Below are 12,364 nucleotides of genomic sequence, written 5' to 3'. Positions count from 1 at the left end.
CACATAATACTGATTTTGTGCACATATGTGAAAATTGATTATTTGAAGCCAATCCCCTTATCTGCTGCTCTTTTCTCTTGGATTAAAATGAAACTACTGATACATTCTTCGGAGATTCATTTTCAATATTTTATTCTTGTTGTTGATGTCTGAATTCATTTCTTCAGTATTTCTGCCTCACCAGTTATGCCTAATTTTCTGTTTGGGTGTCCGATTTTTCTATGCATCTATAATAGTTCATACATATTTTAATTTTTGAAACATTTCTGTAGTTTTTCAAGGTTATTTTGAACTCATCATGGTCTTAAGTGTTTGCAGACTCCTCTGCATGTTATCATGTAGAAGTTTTGCAAGTTAACTTTTTTCATTGTCTGTGTCAAAATAGAACACATAGAAATGGCCTGTATCTAGGACATGCTGTGATCTGGCAGAGGAATATTAGTAAATAGTTTATAAGTAAGTTTATAAGTTTTTATAATTTTAAAAGTTTTATAAGTAAGTTTATACTAATGTCATCTAAGCTCTGCTCATCTGTTGTAACGATGCCATATTGAGCAGTGTCAAAAGGCCTATTTGAGATAAGATAGATGTACGACTTTCCTTACATTTACAAGGCCAGTTAACTCATCAAAGAAGAAAACTGCACTATGCTGATGGATTCGGGGTGATGTTTTGTATTGCACACATAATACTGATTTAGTAATTTATTTTGTTATCAGACTAACTGTAATTTCTAAGATTCACCTTTTCACCATCTTACAAACAGAGATTTGGTGTGCTTCCAAAGCCTCTGCCTTGAATGAATTCCTGGCAATAATCACAAGCAGTTACCAGGTTTGCCCAGGCTAGTTCCTTTGAGGCACTCTGAGATACATTTCATTAGGGTCTGCTGGTTTTAATATATTAAATTTACCAACAGTCTTCTAGTTGATTCTTTGTGTTTTCTGGACCATATTCATGCAATACATTTATTGTCTTGCTTCTGAGAATCCCAATGTTTATTTAAAGAGATAGGAAGTCCCTGATATACAAGTTCATAGGAGGAAAGCCTCCCCAGTATCCAGTGAGCAGTATAAGAAATGATGCAGTGCCTCTGCAGCTGTGAGCAGCCTGCAGCCCTTATTGGAGGGCACACAAACCACTCTGTTCAACTTTCAGTTTAAAATAAAAGTCTTTGGCTGCTACTATTGAGAGAAGGATGTTAAATACAGTCAATTAAAAAATTTTGTGAGCCTACAAAGACACTGGACATAAAGTTGATCTGCTGTATCCATGTAGGCAGGACAGTGGCTGAGGAGCAGTGTGTAGCATCCAAAGACCGCGGAGCAGTGGGACATGGCATGCCCTCCTGAGCACTGCCAGAGCTGTTTGTTTCACACAGCTTCTTCCAGCCTTAGAGGAGTGGGAAGAAGAAAAACTTGGGTGGAAAATAACTCTTGGCAAAATGGAAATTTTATTAAAAATGTTTGTTTTCCACTAAGTAGTTGAGCATTTTGCTTTTGCTCTCTGAGGGGAGGAAGATTTTCTGTCCTCTCTTTCAATGGAAAACCTATCAAATTTAGATTATTTTTTTAACAAAAGTGAATTTTAATTTGTTTTCCTTTATGTTTTTGATGAAAAACTTAAGCAAAGAGTGACACTTGACTGGCTGGCTTCACTAGACTCACAAATTTGGGTTGTTCTTCCTCTCACTTGCTCTCCTGCCTGCTGCGCTTGTGGGAGAGGCACAGCCTGGCCCATGCCACGTTGAGCTTGCACAAGATGGTGCCCAGTCCAAGGGCATGGCCAGCACTGTGAGCTCTGCTTTCTATCAGCCACAGCAGGGTACAGAGCAGGATTTTCTCTGACTGTTAGAGGAAATTCAGAGAAGGAAATTGCTGCCAAATGAGAGTGTAACAGAGTAGACCTTGGCCAGCTCTTTCTTTCAAGTCTCTTTTGTGAAAACATTGCAATCATAAATAGTCGTGGGTTCAGGAGTTTATGATTTCTGTATTTCCTGAATTATTTTAAGAGACCTGATTTCCATAATTAGCATAATGTCAGTGCAGAATACTGACTAGACCTGTGGCTAGTGTGTCTCAGTATTTATAACTGCACTTCTTAAAATTAACTAAGCATAGAATTTACCTTTTGAATAGAATTCTGGGCTCCATAAAAAGAGGAGTGGTCAGCAGGGACAGGAAGGCGATTGTCCCCCTCTACTCTGCTCTTGTGAGGCCCCATCTGAAGTACTGCATCCAAGTGTGGAGCACAGTAAAAAGACGGAGCTGTTGGAGAGGGTCCAGAGGAGAGCCACGAAGATGATCAGGGAACTGGAGCACCTCCCCTATGAGGACAGGCTGAGGGAGCTGGGCTTGTTCAGCCTGGAGAAAAGAAGGCTGCGGGGTGACCTCATTGCAGCCTTTCAGTACCTAAATGGAGCCTACAAACAGGAGGGGAATCAACTCTTTGAAAGGGTTGATAACTGCAGGACAAGGAGAAATGGTTTTAAGTTGAGGAGGGGAAGTTTAGGTTGGATGTCAGGGGGAAATTCTTTACAGAGAGAGTGATGAGGTGCTGGAACAGGCTGCCCAGAGAGGTTGTGGATGCCCCGTCCCTGGAGGTGTTCAAGGCCAGGTTGGATGTGGACCTGGGCAGCCTGGTCTAGTATTAAATGTGGAGGTTGGATGCCCTGCCTGTGGCAGGGGGTTGGAGATTCATGATCTTTGAGGTCCCTTTCAACCCTGTGATTCTGTGATTCTGTGATAGAAGCACGTGATGCAGGTTTCTTTAGTTATTGTGTGCTTGCTGATGAACAGCCGTATCTGCCTTCATTCCTGGCCAGCTTCAAAATGAGTAGTTTGATGATAACGTGCTTTTTCAAGAAAGAAAATGGGAGGGCCCTTTCTTTGTGATCAGGTGGCGAATGGTGCCTGAAGGAAATTAAATAACATTTACGCATTAATGGCACATTGTCCTCAGGAACTTTTAACAAGGCTTTCATTAATTTAAATGAATTTTTCTGTTTCCTACCGATCCCTTCTCTAGCATGTACCTGTCAGTGAGCTGTGGTAACACTGGGATTCAGAAAGGGAATACTTAAGTGTGGAAGTGTTCCCTGGAACTCATAGCAACCCATCATTTTTTTCCTCCTCTTGTTGATCTTTAATGAAATACAAAATATCTAGTTGTTATCTTATTGTTCTTTTACATATATTTTGTTTGTTCTAATTTTTATCTTGATGCAAGTTCAAACCCAGCCTCATAATGAGAATATTAAGAAATGTTGTATGTAAAGGATTAAAGTTTGATCTACCAAGTTAGATGTTTTTTGATTTATCGAAAATATTTGCAGCTTTCCTCCCAAATTATTTTCTCTTTCCTGTAGTCAACTTAGTCAGTTTTAACTGTAAAGAGAAACAAGAGCTAAAATACAGATATGATTGTGTATTTCTGGTAGTAGTGCTGTGTAGGTACTGATAATTCCAAATTCTCTTTTAACTCCCCTGAAGCCCCCTACTACTCAGATTTGAGGCTGGGAAGGTAGAAGAAATTAGGGAAGCGTCACTCCTGCTTAGTAAATTCAGATGAATTTATAATTTCTAAATTAGTAGGAAAAGCAACAACAAAAATCTACCCAGGAATAATATCTATGATAATTCTTTCTTGAGAAAGAAATCTGATTCTTTACTGTTAACTGGGGAAAGTGGATACTGGAAAAGAAATTCGAAATAATAAACTTCATGTTATAGTGTTCAGAATGTAGGCCAGAAAGGTGAATTCATTTATAATCTCTAGGTAGTCATATATCTTGATTCCTTACTCTGTTCTGTGTCATTGCATCTTTGGGGAGTCAGTGTTGGACACGGGTTATTGCACTGTCACTGATTTAGAAAGAATTTTTCAAATGGAGATGGGTGGGAAAAGGATATTTTGTTGTGTTCTAAGCTATTTAGGATTGGAACTTTCTTTTACTTCACTCAGGGACATGGTGTTTTGTTTCTTGTGGAGTTCTTTGACCACTGTTTCAATTTAAAGTTTTGAAAGAACACATTAAGAATAATCAGTTTTCTCTATGCCGGACTCTGAGTCTGAAGTCATCCTGTGCAACTCAAAGGCAATTAAAAGCTCTGTTGTGTATAACTGTAGCATAGTTTGCCAGAACGACCACAGTATCGTGTTTATACTGTGCAGATTTTTATGAGGATACATTCTTGGCTGATAGTTGAGTTGCTGGCCTGGAGAAACTGTTGACTACTTTCCATCCTTAACCCTGGTCTGTCATTTGCCTAGTTTGGCTAGTCCTACAAGAAATTTAGATTCCTTCTAGTTAAGCTCCTTTTTACTAGGAGAAATTAAAAAGGGAAAAAGAAAAAAAAAAAAAAGAAGCACCAAGCCCTTCTTCCTATATTTAATGTGTCTGGCAAATAGGCACAGGCCTATTTATTCTAAAAGCAATAGTAAACGTGTTTTGCAATACTGTATTGTTGAAATGCAGCAACTGTGACACTGATCAGAGTAGAGGAGGAGGGCATTTTAACCTAAAGGACATGTGCAGTGCTCTTAAGAACAGGGCCAGGAACTGTGACTCAGGGACAGAGATGTAGGAGATTGCTAATCTTCAATTCTCAATTACAGTGAAGTGTATTCTGTATTATCTTCTCATATGGTCTTTTTTAATTTATTTTTTTTCTGGAAAATCTTTATCCCTCCAACTTTAAATGATCTATGAGGCTTTTCTTCTGGCATGTGTTTAAATAACAAGATCACCAGAAGAGATCCATGTGTTCACTTTGCTGTGCTTGCAGTGTTAACTACAGACTTATATCATATTTGTACTGTGGATATTGAAACAGCAGATTCAGTTGTCAAACATTACTGCTGATAAGCAGGTTAATGCAACTTTGAAAGAGGCTCGAGTAACCCCTAATGAAGCTTTCTTTATTTCCCTCTGCAGGTGGTTAGTCGAGTGGCAGCTCAGCAAGGATTTGACTTGGATCTTGGATACAGGCTACTGGCAGTATGTGCAGCCAACAGGGACAAATTCACTCCAAAATCAGCGGGTAGGAAATGTCTTTTTTGGTATATCAATGATTTTTGAATGATCATACTCAGAATAACTACTGCTTACTACTGAATTGGTTCTTTAAAAATAAAAGATAACTAAGTATACCATGGCAGCAGTGCTGCAGATCTTAGAATTTTAATAGTGTGCTCTTCTGAAGACAAATGACTAAGGCAGCATGCATGTTTCCCAAGTAGTGCTGTTTGTTGTCCTGTTTGACTTTATAGATGAAGCGTTACTTTCAGAAACACTGATGTTCAGTAATCTCAGGGAGGGAATGAGCGCTCTCAGACCCCTCCATCTTGATAAACCATTGATTTTATGTCATATGTCAACCTCTCTACATCTTTCACGTTCAATCTGTAGTTTCAGACACTGCTGTTGCCAGGCTTTCATTTCCGGACTGCATGTGTCTGTGCAAAGAAGTAGCACAGTTTCTTGTAGATCTACTCATTTGTTTTTGAAGTTTCAGGCAAGAAGAGGTGGGGATGACATAATGATAATATCAAGTTGTTATTTTTTTCTGGCATTTTTTGTAAATAATCTGTTTTGGGGCTCTGATGAAGTAACAATATTTGATTATGACGTATCACTATTGCTCTTCTGTATAGTAAAAGCATAAAATGCACTTCAAGATCTTTCTGCTTCTCACATTGTGTTGTATTTATCTGGAGCATTCAATTCTGATTTTCTTTTTTTTAGCTGATGCATACACATGATGTAATGTGTACTGGCTTGAAAAACAGGCAGATAAATGCTCTGTTCCAGAGCGTAGATAACTTTTCTGGTTAGAAACTGATACACAGTCGCAGTGTTAGAACATCAGAAAAGATTACCTTTTTCCAAAACAGTAAGGTGCAGTAAACTAATTAGGTATTAGTAGCATTTATTTTCATGTTCAGTTTTTATCAACCCCGAACTTCTTTCTCTCATAACTGTCCTTCAGTCCTTAGAGCTCTAAGGAGTTCCTCACGAAACAGTGAGGACATTTCATATCATAGCCTGTTAATTGAACTCTCTGATTAATCCTTTGTATGGGAATGGATTATTAATTTTACTAAATGTCCAATGAACTGTCTAATTTTCTTTCAGGAAAAACTTTTGTGGTAAGATAAAACATTTAGTTAATCAGGCACAATCTCCTTTTTCTGAATTCATAGCAAGCTTCTCCAGCTGTTAGCTGTCACTTCTCTGTGGGTTTTTTTAAAGCTTGTGTGAGGATTTCATGCTAGGAGTGCATTAACCGAGACTTTTGATTCCTGGTAAAAGTATTCATACTCTCTCTCAACAGTTCTTCCTGAGGTGTGTCTCTATCGATGTGTTAGTGGAGGTGAAGTTGCCAATCTTGGGGATTTTTTCATGTTATAGTCCTTTCTCTTTCTAACAGGCTTCAGAGGATAGTCTTGAAAGCCACTGTCAGTCGTAGAAAAACCCAGCTTCTGCGTTTCATTTCCACAAATAGTTATTTTTCTGGAGTATCTTTTTCCATTCCCCCACGCTCTCTACCCCAGCAATCCATACAGATTTCATTCTTTCCATTGTTAATTGATGTAACACAGAGAAAGCTGATAATGAGGTCATGAGCTCTTCTCCCAGTGTAGTCTAAAAAAACTGCTTTTCAGTTTTTTTGTTTTTTTTTTTTTCTTCCTACTTCCCAGACAAATACATAACTAATATATTACCAGTGATCTTAAGTAGTTGGTTTCACAACTACTTTAGTTTTACCATGTATTTAGTTGTTTCATCTGTTGTTCCTAGGATTTCAGCATGCCCAACCACATTGCATTTTTATTGCTCTTTTTGTCTGTATTAAGTATTCATAACTTGGAGCATGCCGTAATATATTTTGTGAAATATCAAATACAGTCCCTACTCTTAATGGCGTTAAGCTCATATATGACCTGCAAGAGCAACAACACTGAATGGGCTGCTTGAAAGACTGACAGGTGAGGATTACAGATACGAAATTGTTTCAAACTATCCCAATTTTTCTTCTTCAATATTTGAACATATTTTCTGATTCCTGAAGTAACAGTGGCTCTGCTCCATCATTCAGTTATTGTAAAAATGTTGAGATCGTCTCTTGCTTATTGTTGTTGTTATGTTGGTTTTCTTTTTAATAGTGAACATCATTGAAAGTGGCATTTTATGATTTGCTTAAGTTGATAAGGATTCTTGCATGCTGTTTTGAGTAACTCATTCTTTTTCCTTTTAAGTCTATTGAAAGACACTTTCAACACTTTTTCGTCACTTTCTGATAGAAGTTTCCTAATTGGCATTATCTTTAATGAAAAAGAATTTGTTTTTCCCTTCCATTGGGCTGAAGGGAAATTTACAGTGGCTTGAATTTGTTCCTCCACGTAGGAATTTAATGCTCCCAAAGAGATAGCTCTAAATATATTTTTAATCCATAGTGTGTAATTTCTGATACTCTGAAATATGAAAAGAAAAAACTTCTCAACTTAAACCAAATTAAACCCTTTGGGGGTCACTCGCTATTAGTGCCTCTGTGTAAACTAGTATGAGGCTTATTGATTGATGTCATGCAGGTCAGGACACCTCAAGTGGCCTTGCATTGGTGGCTCTCAGGCTCTGCAACTCTGCTCAGTGAAATTGGTGGATCTCCCCAGGCTGAAACTGGCAGAAAAGTGTTTGCTGATATGGCTCGCTTTTTGTTTGGCTGGCTCTCCGCAGGGCCCAGCTGAGAGTTAGGATACCCATGGTGGTGTCCAGCCGTATCTGTTGGAAGACATCTGGAGCCTGGAGTCAGAGAGTGTGACACCTGGCTTCACAGCTGGCTTGGAAATACACACCTCTGGTTAATGCAGTCAGCCCCACACTGTTTCATGCCACTTGGTTTAAAAACTTTCAGTGATAGGTGTCTGCTAACCTGTCTCACATAAGCTAAGAGTCTAGGAAATGATTCCACAAGCTGCGAATGGCAGGGAAGGAGTGGGAAGATGGACAGCTGGAGCCAGGCCAGGCAAAAGCTTTCTCAGGTGGCACAACCTCAGCCAGAGGAGCCCACAGGAACGGACCAAGAGCTGTCAGCTCCTTAGCAGTTCCTAAATTCAGTATTGCTAAGACAGTGTTTGATGTTGTGCTTTGTCTGTCTTGTTTTACTTGGCCATTGAGGTAGTTCACAATTAGCTAATATGAATTGTTTTGGAATATGCCTTGAGGGGACACCCATGTGGCATGAAAAATATTGAAAAGTTGTCGTGCACTTTTAAATAGTAATGATGGTTTACCGACTGTTCCTTTTGTCTCTGCTTTCTGGTGTTTGTACCTGAAATGAAGTGGTGCCTCCTTTTATTCTTCCAGCCCATGCTGCTGCATCTGGGCTGCTGTATCAGCAGGAGGTCAGATACAGCGTTTCCCACCCTGAAGACAAATGACAAAGTCTTTAAAAATATATGTCTCTCTTTTGGTGACAGCTGCTCTCCAAATCTTCCGAGGCAAATTCCTTTGCCTTGTTGTGACACCTATAGGGAATGGCACAGCAGGTTAGCTGCATGCTCATTTACTTTCAAACTGCAGCAACCTCAGTCGCTTTTAGTATGCGAGTGCAGGGGTGTTTGCGTATTCCTTTCTTTCTACCTTATGTCTGAATTCTGCTTTCAGAACGGTGCCTGCTTGGACATCTGAACTTTTTCTGAGCGTATTACCTGCTGCTTTTATTTTATTTGGTAGCTTTACTTTAAGCCCATTATTTAAGTAAAACAGAATATAATGATCAATGTTTGTTCCAAAAAAATGTGAGAGGGAATCATTTTCTGTGATTTTTTGTTTTTTAATACTTTATTGAGCTACTGAACTTCTTCATTGCTCTTATAGCTACTTTTGCTTTTGTCAGGAGGCCAAGCTGAGGCCAGGCAAGGGGGTGACAGGATGAGATCATACAGGGTGCTTTGTCAGAAAAGGGCAGTATTCAGTATCTCTGAAAAAGAGAGACAGAGAGAAAGAAGCCTGAGGGCAGAGTTGTGCAGAAAAGGTACTTTTGCAATCACTGAGAAGTTACAGCAAACAAATGCTCTGATAGCTTGGATGAGCAGCTAAGTATTACATGCTTGATACAGAGATATCAACCCCTTTTTGATAATGGCTTGTTTTCAGTCCCTTAGGCTCTGCTTGGTGTGCTTTTGATTTTACATTTGTAGAGCAGTACTGGTTAATATTCTTACTTGTATGTGAAGCATAAACTTTAAATAAACGTAAATTTCACCAAAAATTGATGGTATTTGAAGATTTTACATTAAGCTTTGTTTATTTGTTTATTTATTTATTTAGCTTTTATCACTGTAATGTAACTGTAGAGTAATAGGGCTGTTCTTAGTCCATACGATACCAAAGCTATGAGTAAAATGGACCCTGAGTTAACAAAGATATTTGCTGTAAGAGTATTAGCAGGTGGTGATATTAAAACATCAGTGGACAAGATAGTGAGACCTAAGCTATGTCCTGATTAGAGTATGTTTTAATGTCTTGTTTCAAAATAATAGTATAGATTAGGCAAAGTATATTTTGGCATATCATTAAATCAAACTTATAGACATGAGAGAAAAAGGAAAAAAGATTGAGTGTTCAATACAAATGTGGAAAATGTAGAAAGTAAGGAGTATGTCTAGAGCATGAGTGACCATAAAGCTAGGTGAACATTTTGCCTAAGTTTCCTATAATGCTCATATTTCCTGTGGAAGGAAGGCAGCTAAAACGATTAGAAGTATGGAATGGAAATTACTGCACCCAGTGCTGATGGCATCCCTTCAGCTTTCAGAAACCAAATGATCGACTTGCCCACATTTGGAAAGAAATAGAATATGAAATGTCAGTCTTATGCCTCATACCAAAGATTGTCAGCAAATCAAATCAGAGTAGTCTCGTTCAATTGGAGAAGAAATGTGAATACTCTTGTTGCATTTAGGAAAGTGTATATGGTGTATATAAAAGGAATATGTAGGCAGCTGTGTGAGAACAGAGTAGAGCAACTGTGCTTGGGTTGCTCATGGAATTAAAGCTGAGCAGAGTTATGAGTTGAATGTAAATAATAACAAAGTAAATGCTTAGGACAAGGTGAATTGTGAAGCTACAGGATGGTGCTGCCACAAAAGCATATGGGGTTAGATTCGCATATAGATAGAATAAAATATGGAAATGAGAAGCAATTATGGCAGTTGGATTTGGAAAAGTCTTACAGAATACAGAGCCTGAAATGGAAGATGAAACTGCTTTTTAAAAGATAAAATTCAATAAACTTATGAAAAGGACTTTATAATGTGGTTCTTAATGTGATTGGAAGCTGGGTTTAAACCTTTCTTATTTGTGAATTCCTTAATTCTGTTTACATTTCTGTGCAACTGTCTGATCCAGTGGGCCTTAGCATTAGTGTCCTAAAACTGTCCACTTGACACACTTCATTAAAATAAAGGCGGCACTTTCTTTTAGCTGTTACCTCTTGAAACTGCTTTTGATGCAGAAACTGACTACCTTTCAGCTGATCTGTAGGTTCACTTCCCAGCTCTTAGCATGAATTCTTACTGTGTGCCCTTGACAGCTTTACTTTCTGTTTTATATTTTTATAGGTTTGAAGCAAGGATAATAATACGCCTTCCATCTACTTTTATTTGTCTGGTTTAATTAAAGTCAATATTATACAGGGCAGAAAATACCTTTTTCCCTGTAGGTGTGTAGTGGAGCCATGGTTACACCTGGGCAATTACACTTTATTATCACATAAATAAATAATTCTGTTCTGAAACATGCATTGGCAAACCATGTATTGTGACTAAAACTGTCTTTCCTAAAGATTTATAGTGTATATATCTGACTTGCACAAGTTGGCACCTCTCCTTGACCAAAATGAAGTCCAGTTAGTATTGCTTGGTGGCAAGTGGCATTCTCTGTAGTTTGTGACAGCCTCATTTGCACTGACTGCAGAAAAGGAGATCCCAAGGAAGACCCATTATACCCAGCAGGTTTGTCTCACCCTTGAGTTTGATCAGATCAACACAGATCTCTGCCAGAACTGCAGTTTGGAAAATTCTATCTTGTATCTTGAGCCTCTGTCTGATTGGCTTAGCATGCAGTAAACCTCTCAGGAGCCAGGTAGCAAGCGTTTCAGAGTGAAGCATCTAAGAGCATGCAGAAAGAGAAATGCTGTCCCCACTAAACCTTAAACTCAGCTATTCTTGTTTACCTTTCCTCTGGGGTGTCTGCTGCTGATGTGTTTGGTCTCCATTCCACAGAAGAAGAAACATGGGGCAGTTTTTCCTTATTAGTTGGTTGCCAGTTCTTCTTTAATGTGAGATTTAGGGCTTTGTGACATACCTGTGTAGATAGGTATCATTTTGCTGCAATGACAATTCTGTTCGTTGTTGGTATTTGCTGTTCTGCACGCTTGTTTATAAAGCAGGTTGCATGACAGAGCTGCTGCTGCTTTTTTTCTGTCTAGGCGAAATATCAGGTGCTTTATCTGGCCTGTTGTTTTTGACATTTGACAGGTCCTTGTTACCATGGTACCAATTTTGACTTTTTTGAGAGATGTGGCAGTAAAACTCTGTCACTAGGTTGGAATGTTTTTTTGTGCTAATGCCTTTGCTGTTGCACTTAGGAAAATTGCAGGGGCTCAGCTATAGCAACAAGATAGCTCTATTGTTTTCTTATTCCATGCCTTAGATTTTCATGAGACTTGTAAGTCTCCCTGAACACTCACAGTACTGCAGATTTAAAGTGTACAGCGAATTAGCTTGTTGTGTGGTTCCAGAGCTCTGTCTTTTACAAGTGAGCACAACACGCTTTATTTGGACTGGAACTGGCATTCTCTAAAGAAAATGTATGTTGATTTCTATCACTTTTTTCTGTCTTCTTCTAAAGAGACCCTATATGTGTTTAGAAACTGAAAATTTGGTGATAGAAACAGGTTAGAGCTTAGTCTCAGTGTGAATTTTGATCTTTCATTTTTTGCTGTTTGGAGTAATGTATCTGTTTCTCTGAACACAAGGCAAGTCATGAAGAAAGAAAGAAGGCAGCTGTGAAAAAACATATATTCATAGGAAAGAAGAAAGCAAACTCTTCAAAATAGCATTTGCCCTTTATAAAGTTACCTTTTCTCAGCTTACAGCATGCCACCCTGAACGTGTTCCTTTTTCATCTGCAGTGCATCCAAATGTACCTCCCTGCCGAGGCTTTTGTCAGCCTGTGTGTCTTGAAGGCATTCAAAGTTCAAAAGCAGTCCAGCTATGAGAACAGTAATATAGCCAATGGTAACCTATAGTAACTTCCATGGGTACCGGTAGCTTTTTGCTGCTGGTGGGCTGGATG

At 38.7% G+C, this 12,364-nt stretch overlaps 1 protein-coding gene across 6 annotated transcripts in view; it reads left to right on the top strand.

The window, feature by feature from the left end:
- Positions 1-12,364, top strand: part of ZMIZ1 (zinc finger MIZ-type containing 1) — a 280,166-nt gene that overhangs the window by 149,521 nt on the left and 118,281 nt on the right. For all 6 annotated transcript variants that reach the window (XM_019617563.2, XM_010714339.3, XM_010714337.3 and 3 more), the window contains one exon: positions 4,937-5,042. In XM_019617563.2, the coding sequence (XP_019473108.1) occupies positions 4,937-5,042 (106 nt within the window). The remainder of the gene's footprint in view (positions 1-4,936; positions 5,043-12,364) is intronic.

This window comes from Meleagris gallopavo, chromosome 8 (genome assembly GCF_000146605.3).
Source record: "Meleagris gallopavo isolate NT-WF06-2002-E0010 breed Aviagen turkey brand Nicholas breeding stock chromosome 8, Turkey_5.1, whole genome shotgun sequence".
In the NCBI taxonomy this organism is placed as follows: domain Eukaryota; kingdom Metazoa; phylum Chordata; class Aves; order Galliformes; family Phasianidae; genus Meleagris; species Meleagris gallopavo.
The sequence above is the reverse complement of the archived record's forward strand: the minus strand, read 5'-3'. Positions and strand labels throughout refer to the sequence as shown.